Source organism: Euwallacea similis, chromosome 4, assembly GCF_039881205.1.
Source record: "Euwallacea similis isolate ESF13 chromosome 4, ESF131.1, whole genome shotgun sequence".
Lineage (NCBI taxonomy): Eukaryota > Metazoa > Arthropoda > Insecta > Coleoptera > Curculionidae > Euwallacea > Euwallacea similis.
This window is the reverse complement of record NC_089612.1, coordinates 832,988-855,685: the sequence shown is the minus strand read 5'-3', so window position 1 is coordinate 855,685 and position 22,698 is coordinate 832,988. Positions and strand designations below refer to the sequence as shown.

The window sequence follows — 22,698 nt, the reverse complement described above, 5'->3', positions numbered from 1 at the left end:
TTACCTCAAATGTAATTTATTTGCATTTTACAAACTTGTCCAACTAGTTTAAAATTTAATAAAGTCAGTAACAAATCATATATTAAGCGCATATAAGAAAGTGTATGTTTACTAGTATTTGCTTGGAGTATTGAGTCGTTCTACAGATACATACAGAGGCCAATTTTCAATCACAAAGTGCTTTTTAAAACAGTTTTAAAATTTGACATTATAGAAGCAAACTGAAACTTAATAATAATTAACAAACAAAACAAGAATAATAATTGACAGATGTAGAATTAGGTACTTACAAAGATGCAAAAGTATATGGAGGCTGTAATTTAATAATGTAAATTTTTTAATTTTCTTAATTGTCTATAAGTAATTGCGATAATTGCTACATTCTTTATGATATAAAAATATGGGCTTTATTATACAATATTCAAGGCCCTAACATAATTTTGAGGATAGCAAGGAAAAGGGTTTAAGAATAGTGTGTGTTTGTAAAATATTTAAACTAACGGTATTGCATAGTCATAGGGACTGATTAAATGAAAAGGTGACAAGATGTTTATTGGATTCTTAGTTTTATGGATTCGCTCTGTATATGATATGACCGAGAGCAAGTTTTTGTTAGAAAGTACTTTATCATTTTTGAAAGAATTTAAGGAAGTGTGGAATTCCTCAAGTCCTTTGAAAATCTGAAAGTACTGAACTCTAGTTTTTTTAAGTAGAACATCTAGTATTTTATTTAACAGACAAATTATACTCTCCATTGGGAGTATTTTAATTAAAATTTTTCAAGTCTAAAAGTTCCGGAGTTTTTCCAGTGGTTATTGAAAGTGTGCATTTCAAGTGATTTCTTGAAACTTTCTCAATCACCCCCTGAAAATTCAAGTTTTTTGAATGTAACATCCAGTATTGTATATTGACTCGCAAATGCTGCTGTGTCCTAAATAAATTAACTTCAAATTTCCAAAAACATCTTGCCTCCATTGCCTACCCAAAAACACACATCCAGGCACGCATTTGCATTATTTTACAAACGGTCTTCAACCATAGAAAAAGACCTAAAAATGCATCTAAAATTGCTTTTTCGTTATTATTTTTATCGACTACATTTTGATCGTTTCAGTACGTCTAACTCTATAGTTTGAAAAAGCTACTTAAATCACTAAAAAGTAGTTGAAATTCATATTATGTACTTTCATCATGTATCGTAGAATAATACGGACTATTCAGAGCTTGTCAATTGCTGTCTTAGGACTATGTACTCTTATATAACTATGTTTAGTATTCCTTTTAATTTGTTCAATGAGAGCCGTTATGTTAAAAAGAAGATACCTACACTGTGTCCTAATAAAACATCTGCCTGCATTTCTGGCCAAAACCAACTTTTATTGGGACACCTTGTGAGAAGTACTAAACTCACTAAAAGACGTCTCTGTATGAAGCTTTGTTTACCTAAAATATACAAATAAAATCTGAATTGAAAGGCACAAAAATTCGAAAAGTTTAAAAACCCCTATACATTGCATACAAAGCTGAGGCCCCAGAAGGTCCTCTTGTTTATAGATTTAAAAAATTCTCTAATAAAACCAACTCATCCAAAAAGATGTAAAATTAGAAAAACTTTAAACCTAAGAAGAAGATCGACGATCGTTAAAGAAATTCCTTGAGCTTTCTCGAGGACGGGGTCAGGACCGGATCTTGGTGCAACATCTTCGTGGTCTCTGTGGGGCTCGAACTATCCGGAGTCGTCACTTTTCCAGTGGGTGTAGGAATCTAAATATCCAAAAAACATAGCACTTAATGCTAACTATAAAAAACACTTACTTGCGGAGCTGTAGATTTTATCCTGGTTTTCGATCTCCTCTTCTTCAATATCACCGATCCAAGACCGGTCCCTTCGGAGCCCCCAGATTTACCCATCAGATCCGTAGGTCTCTCCAAAGGGGCTCCGCTTGTGGAAGACTTTTTTACGGTGTCTGTAGAATCAGTCGGTGACTGAGAACTGGAGCTTGTTTCTGGACTGAGCCTTCTAAGGATTTCTGTCATCATTTCTTCCATACGATTCATTTTTTGGTTCATTTTCTGGATTTCTAGTTTGACGTCCACCTTTATAATATATAAAAATAGGATATACGCGGTGTCCGAAAATATCGTCGAAATATTTTGAGAGGTACTTCTAGAGATTAAAATAATAAAAAAGGTTTTTATAAACATATCCCAAAAATGTCTTCTTAAAGGTGCTAGAACCCTTTAAAGAAGATGGTTTTTTCGCAATATTTTCGAAAGCGTTTGTGCTAAAATTATGAAGTTCGATGTATTTTAACAAGTTGGAATTAGAAAACTTTTTTGTGTTAACAATTTCAGATTTTAGTCAGAAGTGACACATACAGGAGGTCTCCTACATAAATGTTGTCCTAATTTTTTTAGTTTGTGACCTTTCTTTTTTTTAAAATCAAATTACTGAATAGCAAATACCTTTAAATAAAAAAGATTCTCTTATTTTGCCTCATTAGGATAAACCGTTTTGTAGAAAAATGACTTTTTATAAACGGATGCACGATTACGTGGACATCGAAATGTGTTTTAATAAACATACTAGGCATCGTTGTCGTAGAAATATTTTTTTATTAGCCGAGAATAACAAAACTAATATTATTAAGAATTTATCGCTTATTCATAAATATTGAAAATGATCTTCGTTCATCTCAATGCAACCTTTAATTTGTTTCGAAAGTATTGCAAACAAAAACATGATAAGAGTTTCCCCTTTAAGGGGTTGTAGCTGAGTTAAGAAGTAATTGTTGGGATATAGTTATAAAAACGTTTTTTACCATTTTAACTTCTAAAATCATCTTCTAAACTAATTGATGTTATTTGTGGATATCTTACATATAAAATGAAAACAATTAGTAAAAATTTTAGATTTTTGAAGTTTCTTGATTGTATGGTGAAGGAAACAAATTCTTAATACAATGCATTGATGCTTTGACTTTTCAATCGTCGATATCTTAAGAACTAGCGGACAAATTTGATTAAATGGTACTCCAAATTCATAGTCTCGATGAGCTGCATCTGTCTAAGTGGTGTTGCAAATTTCTATTATCAAATATCGAAATTTAGGCCTCCATTTTTAACATTTCGAAAGTGCCTTCAAATTAATACATCAAAGCCTAATCATAAATGTAAAAGAGATAAAATTAATAAAATTATAGAGAGCGATTAATGGGTGATTATTTGTTAAAAAGCACAGTAGACGATGAACCGTAAACGTAGGTCATTGATTAAGAGATGTTTTTTTAATGATCTCCTCTACAAGTGTCCTGTTAGATATTGGGAGACGTTTTTTTATTTCTTGGTTTGATGGAGAAAGAAATTTATCTAAGCGCTTTATGATTTTTCAGTTTGGATCGTTTCTATTTGAAGAATGAAAGGAACAATTCGATTAACAATTGTTCTAAGATAATCGCCTCGATGAGCTCTATGGTCCTATACAGAGTGTTCAAAAGTAAACAGTTATTTCTTTAACTACAAATTGTACGTCTAAGTATAAAATGCTTGGTTGCCATATCACGTCATCGTTTATTATTATTTTTCGATTCGAATGTGACTAAAACATGTTTGGGACAATTTATAGATCCGGAAATCCCCGTATCTATAAGTGCTCTTGCCATATATCTTTTATTAAATGCTGAAATATTTTGGTAGTTTTTAATCATCGATACTTCACGAAGATATTTCACCAAAAACCGTAGGGAATTAATCACCTTGACGACCTCAATAGGTGGCCATTAATCCCTATTGCGGTATCTCTTTTACGTCCCGAAACTCTGATATTCCAGTGTCTGTGTTTCATAATTTGAATGTGCCTGTAAGAAAATGCTCCAAAATCTACTTTTATGTAAGAAGGAGAGGAAATAAATGAAAAACAAATGAAATATAAGGGATTGTTTATAAATTTTGTGTATTGTTTTTTGCTTCTGGATATAAAGGCGAAGGAAATGTTTTCAAGCTGTTTATAATTTTTTTAGTTCTGCTCTTCAATATCTTAAGAATTAATGGATTTGCACTAAAATTTATAGCAAGCACATCATCTTAACAAGCTCTATTTGCCTATATCAGCAATGTTTCAGTATCTCTTTTAGAATAACTTTAATGTCCCTACTATCTATAAGTTTTCGGGATTTCAAATGAGCGCAAAAGTCATCCAAATGTTACACAAATTACACGTTAAGACATGTGATTTCATATTTTTATTTCTATAGAAATCACATATTTGAGATACATGTATGAAATTATACTGACCTTGAAATCCATAAGGTTGGTCAACAATTCCTTATATTCTACTGGAGCGATGGAATCAGGGACGGCCGTTTGATACATTGAAGCTGTCGATGGGTCTCTTAAACCACAGTCATAGCTCTGCATTTTCCTCAAAGATAAATTTCGAGGCTGCTCCACTTCCACCATTTCATCTATGGTATCTTGCCTTGTTATTGCTATACAAAAAAAATGGTTTATTCATGAACATTTTCTCTTTAGAGTTACCTGGACTGGATGTAGCAGAAACCTTCTGCAACTTGGGAAAAATCTTATTGCCAGATCCTGGAGTGGGTTGACTTCCGGAGCTGCCAGAAGATGAAGAACTAGGCCTGTCTTTCGGATCTTTAGCGCTGAGGCTTCTTTGGAAAGCTGTGCCTGTTTGATTTGATGTTTCTGAGCCTGAGTCTAGACTTGCGGAGCCTAGAAGCCTGCTCCACTTGCTACCTCTCACTAGATTAGTAGTTTTTAACAATCAGTGAGTCTAAACTGAGTTAAAATTACCTACCTGAAGGAGGCCTGGAAATACTTGTTTTAACCCCCCCACCACTACTATCATCTTTCTCAGCTACTGAGGAGAGTTTGGCTGTGGACACAACCCTGGTGATCTTCTCCCCAGCATCATCGCTCCCCTTCTCCAGATCGCTTTGACTGGTCGCAGCTGCAGCCGCAGCTTGACTGCGATCTCTCCGGAATTTCGAAAAAATTTTCCTCACCAAATGGTCTTGGTTTTGGTCCAGTTGAGGCTCGTTTTTCCTCCTCTCGGCCAACTCTTTTTCTCTCTTCACATCAGCTACCTTACGGAATATTAGGCGATGCCTCAGGTTGTATGTGAGGATGAGGTTTCTGGCGAAACTATTGGCGAAAGCCTGGTAAAAGTCTAATACTTCTAGTAGTTTATCTCTCTTAATCGTATGTAGATCACAGTAAGTAAGGGCACGCACGTTGGCTGCAGATTGCCCCACAGCGTTGTCTTTCCAGAATGAGTCTCCAAAGACATCTCCTTTGCCTGTTTTCCGCAAATTTAGTACCTATTTAATTTTGTTACTTAAATAATTCTCACCTAAAATGGCCACCACTTCATCATCCTGAATTACCTCCAAAGACCCAGTAACAATAAAACATAAAGAATCAATGGATTCTCCAGTGTGATATAACAAATCTCCGGGGGCCGAATGGGACATTGTAAAATGCATTGCTAAAGCCCGAAGACACCCATCAGAAGCTAATCTAAAGGCTGGGTGCTCATTGAACACTTTCCGATTCAAATGAACACATATGTCTGCCTTCATGTCCTTAGGACAAAAATTCAGGACTTTGTCCTGGTCCAGACCTTTGGTCATAGCCCAAGTGGACACGACATAGTCCATAACTCTTTCTGATAGCGCTTTGGGGACTTCATGGAGCTTCATAAATTCTCTAACATTGTTCAGCATGTCGTGGTATTTTGCTGTTGCTGAAGTCATTTGCTGGATTATCGTTGTTACATGACCGAAGATTGTAGCATAGAGGAGGGCTAAAAATATTGGATGTTGCTAAGGGGATGACTCGGCAGGTTGTTAAAAATGTATAACAGGGTAGAGAAAATTGGTGCAAGCTCTTGGGAATGTTATGATTAAAATTTTTTCATGGAATAAATTAATATGGTAAGAGGACCACGTTTTGTAACTGCTCCATTTTCCGACATATCTCCAATCAATGTAATGGAGATAATGAAGTTTTTATTAATTGCTAATAATATGTTACAGAGCATTCTCACAGAGAAATTTTGAAAGGACCCCAAATTCCATTTATAGAACTTCAGTTTTGTTAAAGTTTTTCGTATAAATGCAAATTTTTCCGCTTATTAAATTTTACTAATTTTTAAATTTTAAGCGTCGATATCTTGGGAATCTGTGGAGCAATTTTTTTAAACAATATTTTAAAATCATCTACTCATTGGGCTCTATAAGCTTACATAAATCGGGTTGTAATTTCACTTTTAATTCCTAAGGGCTTCATTAAAATATGTGAATGGTACTTACCCGCAATAATCATCATGCAAATGGTAAAAATTCTTTCATTATCAGTTTCAGCAGCTACGTTGCCAAACCCCACTGAAGTCATACAAGTCATGGTAAAGTAAAGAGCAGTGACATACATGGTCTTCCTGGATGGTCCATTGATTAACTCTGGAGTGCTGGAAAATCCAATGAAAAATAATGTTTAGAAATATGTTTTTAAACTGGTTGGAAATCGTTGGGATTTAACCGCATCCAGGATATTTCATATTCAGAATATGCAAAAAACGAAAATCTCCATGGCGATTAGAGCTGAAGCAGCTTCCTATCTTTACACTCTAATTTATGATATTAGCAGGAAAGAGCTAGAGAAGTTTTCTCTTAAATCAAATGAAATATTAGCCAAAAAGTTTCCGAAATTGGGAATCGACATGCGTCTGTTTCCTGGAAATAATATCTCGATGCAAAAATAAATTTGAAATTAAGCCAGAATGTTTCATCTTAATGTTGCAAAAAGGTTCGATTAGTTATCCAGGCAACTCCCTTAATTCCTATTTGTATACGATAAAGCTGGAACGTTTTAGCTTTAAATTAGCCAAATTAAATGCACACGTGGATTTAATTTCTGGAGGTGGGCAATACCTGGAGTCGTTGGGCCACACATAGGAATAAGGACTTTGAGTAATGTTGGCAAGTTTCCAGAGCCAACTGTATTGGACACCATTATCCGCGTCGGATCGTCCAATTGAGTACCAAATACAGGCAAGCCAATGAGCCACCTAAAACAAAGAAAAGGAGCAAAGTTCATATTTTAGGTCAATAAGCAAAGAAACAATTTTTTTCCCTCCTATCAATCATCATAAAAACACTTTTAGTAAGACATATATCGTTGCCTATGGAAGTCCTAAGTGTCTCTTTGAGGGTTCTAAAAAGCCCTTTCATTATTCGATATATTGAATAGTCAGAGAGCTTACCAGCATATAAAAACAGAGCAGGAGAATCAGCATGGCAGCCCCATATTCCAGATATCGATCCAGCTTCCGGACTACTCTTCCTAATCGCAATAGTCTCACTACTTTTAAAGCACTGAATAAACTTCCAATTCCCTGCAAAAGAAGCCGTTATGAGCGAATAACTCACCAAGTAAACAGTCTCATCTTAATGAATAATTTGCGTTCATACTTTGCTGCAATCTTTGACATGCAGCAGGTCTCGCAGTTTCCAACTTTGCTTAAGATTCATCCATTTGTGAAAGTTTCCTAAGTTAATACACATTGTCAGGCACCCTCGTAAAATCTTCGAGTTTATAACTCGTTCGAGAATTTGCCGAATCGTATAACACAGCCCTAGTTTGAATAGTTGGAGTTCTCAGTGGGGAAGAAGGAAATCTGTATCAGATTATGGAAATAAGAAACTCTGTAGAAACTGCTGCTATGGACCTATAAAAATACAATAAACTGGAGACCATTTTCAAATTGCTGTTTAAGGCGAGTTCTAGTTAGTGAAATATCCAAGAAATGCTTTGAGCTCTTGTTAAGGTCAGCCTGGATTACTAGAAATCTCCAAGAAATATTTGGATAATGCAAATCCAGGCCACTAAATAATGGAGAAAATGTCTTCCTGAAATAAATTTTGGTTAGACAAATATCCAGAAAATTCCCCGATTCCAATAGTAACAAATCCAGGGAACGCCATACTAAGGTCAGTCCGAACTATTAATCCCTTGTTTCTTATGTTGTTGGCTGATTACGACATGTCTCAAAAAATAACGCAAAAAAACGCACTAAGAAAATGTCTTAGTTTTTAACACTTTTTATGAAATATTCTAAATTGCTAAAAAATTCAGAATATCCATGCTGCTACAAAAACAAGAGGGTGTCTTCAATGAAGTACTCAAATATAAATTAGGTCAATGCAATGTAGTAAGAAAATCCAGAATTTTTCTTATTAAAGTTAAGCATATTCCCACGAAATAGCCAAGAAAGTTTCTGGTCAAGGTAAATTCCAGTTAATCAAATATCCAGAAAATTTTCCAGTTTGTTTGCATCACTGAAAAATTAATATTAGTTCTGGATAAATATTAAAAATATGTTAGTAAGATCAATAATTTGACTAAAGATATAAATTTGCCTTTTGAGATCCGTTATGGTTATTTCAAACATGAAAATTCTCTAACATTTACTAACAATTGAGAAAATTTCTAGGAAAAGTCACTTCAGGACGGAGAAAAGTAAAAAGATCTAATGAAATTAAACATGTTACTTCAAGAACTTGTATCCAGGTTAAGATACAGGATCCAGAAGGTGTTACTAAAAAATAAATGAATGATGATCGGAATTCTTTAATGTCTGTACAAGGAAACTTCTCAGATTAAAGAGCTATAAGCACGGAGGATAAAGGCGAAAAGAAGCTGTTCCCGAGAACTTGAATAGAGTTGCCACTTCGCTGATATCGAAAAACTTGATTCTGTGTTTTCTGTAATGCTATTGTGAGGAGAACAGTAATAGGAAGGGAAAACATTGAACTCAGGCACGAATACAAAGATATTTCATCTATCGAAAATACAACAATTGAGATTCATACAGCAAAGAATCGCCAAAGTTGAGTTCAAAGAGTTACGATTCAGGGGCCGCGTCTCAGACACAATAACTGTATTGTCCACATATGTATTTAACGCTATTGCTTACAAAAAATACTCACGTCTTCGTCGTGGTCAAAGGCATTGAACACGTCGTAAGGCAAACAGCTCAGCAGATCGATGATGAACCAGCTCTTCAGGTAGTTCATGCGGATCACTTTAGGGTCCGAGACGACCTCTCCTCCGGGTCCCACGAAAGTGGTATGGAAATTAAGAACTATGTCAATAAAGAATATCACATCGACGATTGAGTCCACAACCAAGAGAGAGACATCCTCGGATGTCTTGTTCTTAAATGCTACATTATAAGGAACCTGAAACAGGAACAGAGAAACGAACTTATGAGTATTCTCTAGACCGATCGGGGTTACGAGTGTTTCAAAAGTGTTGTTTTGAGTGATAGTGCAGTGCGTGTTTTACTCGTCTAAATCTTGCCTTTATTAATGTGAGAGGTTCAACAGTAAAATACCTAATAGTCGATTATTCGATAGTGGGGTAGGGTACTAGTTAAGCCAAACAAACTAGTAAAAAAATTTATCTAGAATATCTACGGTACATACTGGTGGTGGACGAAACAAACACTATTTGATCAGAACCCTACCCCATTATGATAATCCATGAGGACGACATCTTCCGATGTCTTCTTCCTAAAAGCTACGTTATAAGGAACCTGAAAAGAAGAGGAGATTTAAATTCCCGCAATCGATTGCATTGTTACGTGCCACTGGCAATCAATATATTGAGAATGGGGCCTACAGCATTAAAAATTCAGCATTTGAAACTAGGTGAGTGAGAACGTACCATAATAGCTGTATAAAAAGTTAAACAAAGTATAATCCAATCCCAGATTGCTTTGAAGGCGCAGTAGTGCAGCAAGATGTGAGGAGGGGTCTTCGGGGCTTCCTGTCGGTATTGAGGCATAATATCTGCACTCAAACTCATCATCTGCCATTGAAATAAATTAAAGAACATCGCCTCAACGACTTAGAAACAACAAACTTGTGCCAGATGCGACTGCTTCGTTGTATCTTTGAGGTTGGGAAGATGGGATGAAAACTGGGACACCAGCACCGATCTGCTTCGAGTCACTGATCTCGCCAGTTTTGCGAATTTCGACAAGCCTGCAACAGCCCCCATCAAGTCAAAATCACCAGGTATAAATTAGTTTTTACCCCCTTTTGCGTCGTCGGTCTCTATAGGCTGTTTCAGGGCTGTAATGTCCCTGAACGTGAGCAGGAACAACACAACAAGATCCCTCTCGTTTTTTATGGGGGAAATCTGAAGCAGCAGCCATAGAGGAGTCTCTAAAATGCCAGAAAAGGCGATGGATTAACAAGAATAATCGGCTTTGCAGATAGTTATTTAGGCTGGTTCCTTTCTGGGGAGAGAAGTTCTTATATTCGCGACTTTCATTATATTGCATAAATAGAGCGTTTTACAGGATTTCTCTTTCTCCAGAAGTAAAACGCACTCCTGCGTGCGGCACGAAACTGCAGTTCGATAAGGTTTTCACCTGCGTGACTCGATTAATCTTAACTAGTTTTTGTTCTAATTCACATTAACCCTTCAAATACGACATAACACCTCTATCCCCAGAAAATAACTCTAAGTGTCAATCTAATTACTGCTAAAAGCTGTAAAGTTCAATAAAAAAACTTAATGCTTGGAAAAAGTAGAATTTAGATAGGATATTTACGTCAGGGCCATGCACAGGGCTTAAAAGCGGTTTAGGGCATCGTTATGCATCAGTATTAGGGTTTTGAAGCCCTGTGTTTTCAAGAAGAGGATTTCTGAATAAGACATAACCATAAAATGGAAAGCAGAATCTAAAGGGCTCTTCTTAGGAAAAAATCTCAAAATCACATAGTCATTAAATTCATTTCCAAACTTCAACTTCATGAGCTTCTCCATGCTTTAGGTGTCACGTCAAAAGCCAAAAAGGGGGCGAAATGAAGTTTATAGAAAAAACCAATTTTCCCCAAGGAAAATTACACATCTGGGCGAAAATCGTCAGTCTAATTCTGACGTAGCTGACAAATATTTTACACCCAAAATCATTAATTCTGTCGGTTACCTACCTAATTTGTCTTCGGCAAAAATTGCGTGCATATTTGTGGGTAGACTTTGAAAAGGTCAAAGGTTTAGTTCGAATCAACGCAAACTGTATTGGTTCGCGAGAAGTTGGCATGAATTACTAAAAAGGGCAAAATTGAGGGCTTGGGTTTTATGGCATTAATTACATAAGGTAGTTACTCAGGTTAATTTACGACAAATGTTGAATGCCCAGAAATGCTTAGTTGCGGACTTACATACCCGATTAGAAGTTGTCACGAAAAATTCATTGAAATGGTCATTAGCTGGGCACAGGCCCTGTGTTTTCAGCTGAAACCTCTTTGTAATTCGCCAGTTATTGTTCAAATTTAAAATATTCATGGTTTAATTCGTTTAGAAAATTTTTGCTCTGGTACTTTTTAGTATTTATTGCCCATTTTGAATAAAAAACCAAAAAAAAAATTAATGAGAGTAGCCCGGATAGCACCAATCTACGTGAACCCGAAATTCCATCGCTCCTTCACTTTTTGAGACGTTAGATAGATACATAAAGTACATAAAGACGAAGATAGATTCGATACATAAAGTACTCTTTAAAGCATGCACGATTCGATTTTATGATGATATTTTCGTAACAGTCTACTGAGTGCTCCGTTCCATAAAGTAAGACGAGCTTTGGCCAACCCAACTATTTTTTTCCACCACTGTTTTTCCATATTCAAAATTTGAGCTAAGTGTCCAATTTGGAAAATTTTTTGTCTCTTGAAGCATTTTGGTTTCTATTACCTTTTTTGAGTTACCAGTAAGGTATTGCGCTTAGCAGCAATCAACATCACCTGATCTAGTGCTGTCCAGGCAATTCATAATTTAACATTCAGTATCTCAATATCAAAGCATTTTTTGAACTTTTTTTTAATCTCCTAATCTATCACTTCTCAACGTACGAAAATGCCATTTTTGAACACCCGGTATATACTTTCATCAATAATTTCACCTCAATCATATAGTATAAATTTCAGTTTATCTAACTTTATACGAACATGTATCTATTCCTTAAGCTGATTTCCTCATTGCGAGGTTCGAAGTTCATATTAATTAAAAGCAAACTTCGAATTGCCGTAAACAAGAGTGTTCTTAATCTAAAATACGAAATGAGAGGGTCTTGAACCGCTCCACTCAATTAATATGGAGAAGTAGTTGAATTTTTAATTCGACAGAGACATTTCCAGAGTGCAATAAGGGGGGGAATAATAAAGTCTTGGATAATACTAAGAGAGTTAAAGGGGTTTGATGTAGTTTGAGATGTAACAGATATGTGTTTCTTTTCTGCTTCCTGCACTTAGAGGCAACTAAATGGCGTATTAGATTACTGAGCTTCTGTGTATCGACACTTTTTCTCAAAGTCTCTTCGATGTGGCTACATTTTAACGTGATTGCCCACAACACACAATTTTGCCAATAAAAATTAATACACAATGATATTGTTCAGGGAATACAGTGCTTGACTCTTACCTTTGCTCTATAAATATTTGACCAATTTTCCATTAAAGATTTCTGGAGGTTTCATTAATTCAACAGCAATTCTACGATTACACAATATTAGTCCTTTGTACAACAATGTGTGGAAAAATACAATAGTTTGCACTGAAAAGATACCTCTTTGTATACTTTCTTAACACCAACCAAGCGCTACACTTGTCATACATTTGAGCCACAAATGCCTCCATCTTCTACAGGGTTTGGATGATGTTGGAGACAAATATGTGACAAGTGCTGCAAATACAATAGTGGAAAATGGAGAGAGAAAAATGTCTAATCTAAAGAAGCGAGAGATGGAAAAAGATCAAAAAGTCTAGCAACTTTTTACAGCAATTCAAAATTTGCTTTGAAAACTACGTACCTTCTGGTATACCTGAAATTTCAATACAAAAAAAATCTATTAAAATTCATTGCAACACTATTTAATAATGGAAATAAATGATAATGGCCATTGTTTCGACAGGGTAAATTAACACCTCATATCTCTCAGCTACACGCGATACGGCAGCTCTCGTTTCCGTAGCTTAGAATGCTAATTTACGGTCTTCTCGTAAGCTGAGACCTGCACGGATATGTAGGTCATACTCTCCCACAAATATGTTCGCCATCTGTCCAATAATACGGGGGAATTTATATGCATTTTGGACAGAGAATGAAAAATGAAATGGGATTATTTTTCCCTTTTTCCGCAAATGAGGAGGGAGCATGCCGTTTTTAAAGCAGAATCTAACCCAAACATAAACTAACGAATATTCTAGAACTATGTCCTAAACTAGGAGCATAATTTGGTCGCAATCAACGAGAGAGAAAAGCCCATTCATATCAAATTACTGCCCGCAAATCATTTAGGTGTTTGAGGTTCGAAATAGTGGCTGAGCAGGTTGGATTTCATTGCGGCCAATAATCGGATTAAATTCATTTAAAATTAGATAGTGACTACATTGGTAGCAAGTAGGAAAAGCTACATACCTTTGTTTTCTATACAGAGCATGCGCAGGTGCAGGCGAACGGACCGAGCAAACACAGAGGAATTATTTACAGGATAACGGACAAGAACATTGCATTGGCGATTATTGAACAATTTCTCATAAAACATTTTTTTTGAAGTTTGATTTTGAGGAAACGGGGAAGGGGGGAAAATTCTTGAGAGTCGAAATAAGAAGAAATCGGCGTTACTTCGGCGTTCTACAAAACAGAATCGGGAAAGGTCAAGTCGGTTCAGATCGCTACAAAATAGGATCCAGAAGACCTGGGGTTTTATCAGGTTGCCACAAAATCGAAGAAGACCGGGTCGCTTTGGATTGCCACAAAACTGGAACGAGAGATCGAGTGTTTCGGGTTGCAGTATCGAAACGAGGAAAATTAGGATTTTTTCCTGATGCTGATATTAATAAAGTACTAAACGCTTAAATGTGTTTAGTTACAACTTGAGGTCATCAGGTGAAAAACCAGGAAGTCATAAAGTAAAATATTAAAAAAAGTAGCCTTGTAATGAAAGGAAAGCCAATTTAGCAGCTCCGCAGGGCCTTGGATTCTAAGGTGAAACCGCCAACTGGGAAATTTAAAGAGCAATTCGATATTTACATGAAGGCGGCGGCTCTGAACACAAAACCTGATGATTACAAAATTGCAATATTTCGCAACCCATCAGGGGAGCATACCGTTATATGTGTCACCCAATGAAACTTAAGAAAGCGAAATCTAGTTTGATCATCAGATTTCCCTCCAATTTACTTTTCGATTTGACCTTTGAGGGGGATAAATGAAGTTTTAACACTGTTTTGCAGTGTTTCGCAAGTTACTGCTCACCCGGAACAAATGTAATCAATGAAAGCTTCAAGTGTTTTAGTTGTACCCAAAAGCCGAAGGACGATGTCGATCATTTCCTGACCGATCTCCGTATTCGGGCAGAACTTTGTTAATTTAAGGACCGAGAAGAATAAATTGTGGTTGGTTTAAACTATTCTGAATTTCAAAGATTTTTTTTAAATAAAAAGAACATATTTCAGTCTAATGCGTAAAATACTATCGCACGCTGGGAGAAATTAAGCAACAATCTTCCATGAAAAACTTGGTATTGGCGTCAAGAAAGAAAAACTAAAGTTGCAATATTATGGAAAGCAAGTGAAATACATTGGACTGATGATATCTAAAGGAGTGAAAGCAGATCCAGCCAATGTTAAGTCAACCGTGAAGCTGGAAAAATCTATTTATCAAGCAAGACGTTAGTGGTGAGCCTCGGTGAACAAAGCCAAAAAATAGTCGAAAAGTAGGAGGAGAAGAATGCGACCACGAAAAGACGAAAATTTCAAAAACTGGGGTTTAAGCCAATTATAACTCGCGGAAGTGTCGCGTTTTCTTATGAAATATATTTAGATTTATTCCATACAATACTCAGTGCTCTTTCGATTTTTATTTCGTCAATAGATTCGTCAAATTCTACAAGTTATCTTGTTTCCCAGTACATCTCACCCCTCATACCATAGATTTTGGGGGTAAAAGGAGAAAAAATAATAAGCTTACGTTACTTGGCTGACTACTACGTTAGTAAATGGGAACAAGGAAAAATAGAAATATACTTTTTTATTATTTATTATTATTGTTTTATATTATTTGTTAGTTCAAAGTGCTACAAATCCGAAGAGAAGATTGGGTCAGTTTAAGTTCCTACAACATCGGAACCAAAAAAATCAAAAAACGTCCAGACAATTTCCAAATAGGGAGTGTACCCACTTTTTGCATTTTTTCAATTTCAACTCAAAATTTTATCTGCACTGAAAAATTGAAAGCTTTCCACGTGAATTCCTTTTTTTATCATCAGCGATTTAATAGGTCATAATAGGCGGTTTTTCCCCGAAAATAAAACGTTTGGTCGAAATTACGATCCATAAATTTTTGCTCTTTATGCCGGCATAAATCCCCTATTTGATAGTTAAACTGCGGGACTTCCGGGAAAGATCTTGTTAAATAATCGCCAATCTCAGAATTATTATTGTAACAATAAAACAGCGGTTCATTCGCCTTTCCATCATTATCTCAAGAAATCGAAAAATTAAACCAAAAATCGATTGTGACCAATATAGTGCACATAAAACAGTTTAAAAAAGAATCGGAGAGTGTTTAGAAATTGGTAAAAGAGCCTTTGGGTTGATGTATAGGGTGTATTATAATGATAAGCCGGCAAATAAACTACCTGTTTTACGGTGCAGTATAAAAGTTGTATAAATAACTCTTTAGAACCACTATAAAATCCTATTAAAACTTTTAACAAATGGCTCTAGCCTATATAACTAGACATAAAATTGATGATTTGATATAATTTCATTTGTAATTATCCAGGCATTAATGACCAAAAATAACCTATATCATGAAATGTGTGTCATAATCTAATGAATTATGACCACAAACTCATTTTATATTATCCAAACTAATCACTATATGAATATATAAAGGGTTACTCACTATTTTTCTTGTAAAGCAAAATTTCGAACTGATCGTGCAGCTGATGCTCCAAGACGTGATCTATCCTACTGATTGTCTCCTTGTCTGTCAGTTCGCCGTACATGAAGGCGCAGCGGCACGATTTCTGCATAACTTCGGCCCGGTTGTATCCTGAGATCTTGCAAAAGGACTCGTTGCAGTACACGATGGGGTAGTCCACTATCTGGGCGTTTGCCAGAAGGAAACTGCTGTCTGCTGCAAGGAGCAAAAGAAAGTGAGCTTAACTGAGCTTGTGAACATCTATATCTCTGCTAAAGTACGTCAAATGCTAAAGAAGTCATTGTCATCCGCATCTCTAAGAATGAAGAGCCTGACCACATGGCAAATGCAGGCCTACCTCTTCATGATCGATAATTTCTAAAATCTGTTGAAGAATGCTTGGCTTTACAGATGGTTCGAAGGAATAACTCATTTACTAATTCCCAGTGATGTTTTTTCGAGAAGGCGAAAGTGCGGGGGTGCTTTTTGATTTGAGCAAGGCTTTTGACTGTGTTCTTCATGGAATTTCGCTGGCTAAACTAAAATCATTCAATTTTAACTTCAATGGTATTCGGTTCTTAAAACCTTATCTGATCGGTAGGTTTCACATTATCAGATGCAATGAAGTGGTATTGGGAAAGAGAGCGGTGAACATAGGCGTCCCACAGAACTCAATCCTTTATGACGATTTGCTAATTGAATAAACAACACACGTTATAGGTGAACCTTGTAAAATCTTTTTTGTGGAAGAGAAATAACTTCAGATGATACTAATTCCCACATGAATTACGTTTATTCAATACAATTTTTGTTTACAAAAACGGTGCTATATTTTACTTAAGACTAAACACACGAGGATCAAACTTTCAACATAACTGCTTGGAGAAAATTATGTCGAAGAATGATGGTGTATGTAAGTGAAAGGCGGTTATATATTATCCCTCATCCCTGGGTCCTTCTGGGCTCTGGTGGTCCATAGCGCCAGGCGTCCACATGTAAAATAATATATGAAATGAAATAAAATAGAAAGAAATGCAGATGACCTCACGAAGATTCACATATGCGATAGTGCAGATGGCCCTTTACACATGGCAACATAACTCATGACATAGATGATTTTGAAGGAATACACAGATTAAACATCAATTATTGAGGAGTTCATATGTTAATGGGCCAATGCGGGAATGGAGTTCTCTCTCTCTCTTTTCAATGATGCCTAAATTGGGTGCGACTTATCTTTAAAAAATTGAATTTAATGTTTTAATTGAAAAACTAATCGAATTCTTTAGACTTATTGATTTGTTGTTATTTCTTGGAAGGTGAATTGCACCTACGAGATCGAACATAGACATCTAAATCATTCTACTGGAGGGTTCAGGATGATTTATTAAGTAGAGGGGCGGGGGAGGGGAGTTTTCTAATTTTGCTTTCTGCAAGAATTTAATATTTCAAGTCAGTAGTTTCAAGGAAATTGTTGCGTTTCTTCTTATAGGACTTGTGTAGTTTGTCTGTTGAGGATGATATATGCATCTTTTCTTTCTTTTTCGTATAGTGTAACGCCCAGATTTATAGCTTTTACCGTATCCCAGACATTGTTGTCTATACAAAGGGTATATTGGGGATATGGTCTTTTATTTCATATCGCTTGATCTGTACTTCACTCACATCAAGATTACCTCAATTGAGCTAATAAAGCCAATTTAACCAAAGTTTTGAAGCAAAATCCATACCTTCCGTAAACAACCTTTAATAAAATAATATTAATTCGCTGATGTCACGATCGCCCTACTGCAGCAGTTCTAAGGAATTGGGACATGACTCCTGAAAATAGCTTTAAACTATACTTTTTAACCTATTCGTACATTTCCCCAACAGGTTGGCCTCAATTACCCTTACCCCAGCCTTAAAAACTGTGGTTAATTAGCCAATTCTTCCCTGACACACATAAGTCAGTCCTTAACTTCAAAGCAACACTAAAATTCATTCACAATTCATCTAGTTGTAATTAATCGATTTTCTTTGTAGGTTGACGTCACGACTTACCAAGTTGTTCTGGAATAACAATAAGACCTGTGAGCAAAGACTGATTGACATGGCTTGGAGCGATACTCGAACTTAATCAATTTGGATTATTAAGTTGCGTTCCTCAGTTCGTGTAATTAAGGTTTTTAGAAGGTAAAAACATTGATCAGTTTTTAACCCCAATGTCCACTTTACACCAGTATATCAATCAAACTTAAACACTTCTTGAAGAAAGGAAATCTCGACGTTGCCTCTCTCAAGTTGGCAAGCCACGAGGTAATCCGAGCACAGTGTGTGTTCCAGACGGCTTTCTGCCGGAATTCCATTTTCTGGAAACTTCAAAGGAAGCGGGAATTGAGCCTTTATTCTCTGGAAACTGGAGTTCTTCTTTCGAGCTAAGCTGCCACGATGAATTAATTTTTTATTAAAGACATCTCAATGAGATGTTTAATAGACATTCTACTCTCTCATCTTCATATTGCCAGCTGCACAAGCTCTCAGGGAAGAGCAATATCCCAAACCTTTTTTTTTACATTTCGATATTGGGATTTACAAAGCTTCAATATGCAAACTAATTCCATGTTCCTCCCTACCTCCATTTGAATTTTAAATTCCATCTTGGTCCAATAAATTTCTTTCCCATTTTACAAACTTTTATCATGATTCAACACACAAAAGGGAAATTTACGAATCTTCGATAATTATTCAAATTCACTGGCCCACTAACCTATATAATCTACCAAAACAGATCGCTTTTAAAGACAAAAAAATTGGCAAGCTGAAAGCTTTCTAGGCAACAATACGAAGCATCGATTGGGGATGGGAAGGTCCATGGTCAAAGGTCGGCCTAAGGCCATAGGGGCTATTTATCAGCTGAGATTGTTGTGTGAGATAGCGTCTTTGAGGGTTTCGTACTTGCACTTAAATGTAGATTAACCACTTGTTACTGTTGTGGGCTGAAGGCCGAAGTGGAACGATGAGGACTGAATGGGTGATGATCATGATAAGGGGAGGGGGGGGATTTTTATTATAAGAAATGGTGGAGGGAAAGGTTAATGATTTAATTTGCTGTGAAGTTCGTGAAAAATCACTTCGACTACAGTTACTAGGAAAGGAAAAACTCAGAACAGTAACTCATTGCAAAACTGTTAAGCCAAACAGGCATCCATATCAATCGGGGTTGGCTCGAAACCCATGAGTGAAAGTCACAACGTCATATCGGCCACTATGAAAATCGGAAGCAATTTAGGTCAGCGCGGAACTCGTGAGTTTGAAATTCGGCTTAATCGTTTGGACGAAATCAGTAAGTTCAAAAATTGAGAACATTTCAGGTCACTGTAGATGATAAATTTGTGGTTGACAAACTTAATCCCGTTGGGGCTAGTTCGAAAATCGTCAGTTAAAAACTTAGGTCAATTTCCGATAGTGCGAAACTCGTGAGTTACAAATTGACATGAATTCATAGTATTGGGTAATAGTGAGCTAAACATTTCAATTTTGACTGCTCTGAAAAATATGAGTTAAAATCGAAGGTCAATTTAAGTTAGCGCGGAATTCATCAGAGAAAAATTCGGATCAGTTGTGATTTGTGCGCAACTCCTGTGAGGAAAATATTCAGGTCGATTCAGGTTAGTGTGATACTCGGAAAATTTCAGGCGGGTAATTGTTAGTGCTAACTTCGTAACTTTAAAATTGATGTTAATTTAAGTTAGTGCCAAAAATTTTAATAATTTTATATGTTTAATGTGAAACTCGTGCATTAGAAATTAACCTCTATTCGGATTGCCATTGAAGAGTGAGTTAAACATTAAAATCAGTTTTTATTGCTATAAAAAAAAACGAGTTAAAATCGAGGGTCAATTTAAGTTGGGGCAAAATTCGTGAAAAAAAGTCGGATCAACTATGGTTAGTGCGCAACTTATGAGTTAAAGATTCAGGTCGATTCTGAAAGTTTTCCCTCGCAAGTAAATTGAAGTTGAAGCGATCTCTCTGTAGGAGATTTTTTTACAAGTGAATTTAAGTTGTAGCGAAACTTCTCAATTCAGTTATTGCAGAAAATCTGAATTAAAAATTCAGGTACAGCCACGTTAGGGCTTATAAGTTATAAATTCAATTTAATTGTGGTTAATGCAAAAGTCAAAAGTTAAACATTCAGGTCAATTTACATTAAAGCAAATTGCGAATTCAGATCAGGTCTCTGATTGTTGGGGAACCTCAAGGTAAAAACTTGGAACACTTGTAGGCTACAGCGTGAATTTTAAGGTCGTAAAGTGACCGGACCAGAAGACATATTTGAAATAATGAATATAAAAGGAAGGATATCTTCCTTGTCCACATATTTGTCCGGTAAATGACCTTTGTAACAATACGGACAATTATAATTGTACTTGTCAGGTATGTTAGTTGTGATTTAGCGAAGGGGTAATTGTCCTACAGTTGGCGTGTGTGATTCAAATTAATTTATATTTAGCTAAACCTCGAAAATTAGACGCAATCATGTAAGAAGCATTCGGGTTAAAGTGTTCAAGAACAGTTAAAAAGGATTCCAGATGAGGAAACAGTAGTTTAAAGGGCATATTTCTAATTAATTCCTTGGGAGGTAAACCTCCTGCTCTGGGTATTTCTAGCTTTTCTCAACCCCCCTTCCCCCTTACTTACGTTGCTGATTAGATCTACGTATAATGTTCTCCAAAAACGTATTCTGAGGGGCAACCAGCCCCCTGCGACCCCCGGGCATTGTGGCGGAAATTTTGACGGTTTTCACTGTCACCGTACAACGATTACTGCTGCAGGCATCTCGGATACCTCCTCTCCAGAAGCCACTGGGGGCGACCCCAAAACCGTATAATCTTAACCCTCTTCCCTATATTCGTCAATCGACTGTCCCTCATGCTGCATTTTGATCCCTGAACGTCGGTCAGAAAGCTAAGAATCACTCGATTTTGCATTGCAGATTGACATAGTGCCTTTTTAAAGTCCTCAGGAGGCCGAACGGCTCGAAACGCGGTGAAAATGCGATTCTTATCGCGCGTCAACTGTTACGTAAACCTGTCAAATCAGGACTGACCATTATCGATGGATCTTCTCGCTTTCGATTGATGGAGCGGGTTCGTCGACGTGTAAAGGCGAACTAAAGGGTTGAAATCAGCAGTGGTTTCAACTTCGTTCGCGAGGTTGCCAAGCGAGGGTAGAAAATGCGGGGTTAAAATGTTTTCGCGTATAAAATGTGGATGAGTAATTTGGGGGCGTCACGTGAGTTTGGCAACAGGGGAAATGGCAGAATAAGGGAAAATCGAATTGGCGAGTGGCGCCATAAGAAATGGGGTGAGTCTTCTCGGAACTGAAGCAGGGCTTTAAAATAGGCCATCAAAACAAATCTATAGGCAGGAGTTCAGACTGAAGTAACAAAGACATTAAATAATTGATGGGGATAAATTAATTATTTTTATCCATGTGTTATATAAGTGTTTTTGCGATTTCTTTCCTAGAGCAGTAAAAAGACAATAGGGAGAGAAATCGAAAAGCAAAACTTGAATAAATACTAAAATAAACGTATTTTTTTAAAAGAAAATACGAAATTCTTATTCGTTACGAACTTAGCGATATTTAGGTGCAAAGCGCATAACTATGAAAAGAATTCATCGCCATCTATTAAAGTTGCGCTTATTCGCCATAAAGTCCATATTTAGTCTAGTCCAGCAATGGTTTGGGTATTGATCATTGCCGAGTGGATGCTGAAGATTTCTGTAATAACGTTTGGCAGTGACGGCTAGCAGAAGTTCATGAGAGGAATTCTAGAGGGCGAGGCGATCAATATTGAGCTGTTAGTTACAAGGAATTCGGGCAAAGTCGTGTTTTATTGACTTAATTAAAAGAAATGCGGATTTTTGAAGTTCCTGAGAAATTCCCAGAATATTGGAGGTAAGTATATTACAAATCTTACATTTCTGGATACACACGAAACCCCATATTTTGTATAGAGATTTTTAAACAACTTCCAGGCATTTTTACAATTTTGCATGTTGACTTGAGGACAGTTACGTCACTGCCAGGGTTTATCGCGGTATTGATAGTACCTATCGAGTACCTGGATCTTAACACGGGGCTGTTTAACACGATTTCAGTTGCGGCGTACCAAGTTTTTATCTCTCGGCAATAGCAAACAACATTCAGGACAGTATTTTGCTACTTCCTGTTTTGCTATTATTGGACCAAATAAACCACGTCTTTTCCTGCTATATCAAGCAATCTCTCTTAATCTACAGAAGCTAAACAAACAAACGAAAAAAGGCAGAAAATCGTTATCCCGAAACTAGCAAAGTCATTCACTAAATATCGCTGCATCAAAGCACAGGAAAAGGGCCATCAAGAGCCGAAACCTGCTAAGAAATTGGTACAATGTGAGATGGGTATTTAAGTGAACCGAATTTCTGTATGATAACAGTCGAGACACAAAGCTGTTGTGCTCTGCGTAATTGTAATTTGAGATTAACTAGGCCAAGTCTGCTACTAAGCGTCAGAGAAGCTAGGCAGGGATAATTAATAGAATGGTCTTAATTTTATGGTTCAGTATCGATAGCACAGTATCGATTATTAAAAAGGGTAAAAGTGTCTACGTGACGAGGTTATACAGGAAAATTAAAGGGCCGCCAACCGGTT

The 22,698-nt window shown here is 36.5% G+C and overlaps 1 protein-coding gene across 4 annotated transcripts; it reads right to left on the bottom strand.

Annotated features, from left to right (window-relative positions):
• eag (ether a go-go) lies at nt 1-21,155 on the bottom strand. 4 transcript variants are annotated; one of them, XM_066389693.1, is made up of 17 exons: nt 20,698-21,155; nt 16,000-16,233; nt 12,899-12,910; nt 10,119-10,250; nt 9,946-10,067; nt 9,748-9,891; nt 9,548-9,616; nt 9,009-9,260; nt 7,283-7,414; nt 6,951-7,087; nt 6,333-6,487; nt 5,372-5,824; nt 4,817-5,317; nt 4,537-4,761; nt 4,294-4,487; nt 1,816-2,097; nt 1-1,764 (listed from the first exon to the last, which is right to left on the bottom strand). In XM_066389693.1, the coding sequence occupies exons 1-17, from the start codon at nt 20,774-20,776 to the stop codon at nt 1,642-1,644; spliced, it is 3,246 nt and encodes a 1,081-aa protein (XP_066245790.1). In that variant the 5' UTR covers nt 20,777-21,155; the 3' UTR covers nt 1-1,641. The 4 variants fall into 4 exon arrangements, with proteins under 4 accessions (XP_066245790.1, XP_066245791.1, XP_066245792.1 ...); XM_066389694.1 differs by lacking the exon at nt 9,548-9,616; XM_066389695.1 differs by lacking the exons at nt 9,548-9,616; nt 12,899-12,910.
• Nucleotides 21,156-22,698: the final 1,543 nt, after the last annotated feature.

What these genes read in the sequence shown, in the direction of transcription:
- eag (XM_066389693.1), bottom strand. Translation starts at nt 20,776, where the DNA reads ATGCCCGGGGGTCGCAGGGGGCTGGTTGCCCCTCAGAATACGTTTTTG. An exon ending in ACGTAGATCTAATCAGCAAC is followed by an intron (nt 16,234 to 20,697) that starts GTAAGTAAGGGG and finishes TGCTCCTTGCAG; the next exon opens with CAGACAGCAGTTTCCTTCTG. An exon ending in CTTTTTATACAGCTATTATG is followed by an intron (nt 9,617 to 9,747) that starts GTACGTTCTCAC and finishes TCTTCTTTTCAG; the next exon opens with GTTCCTTATAACGTAGCTTT.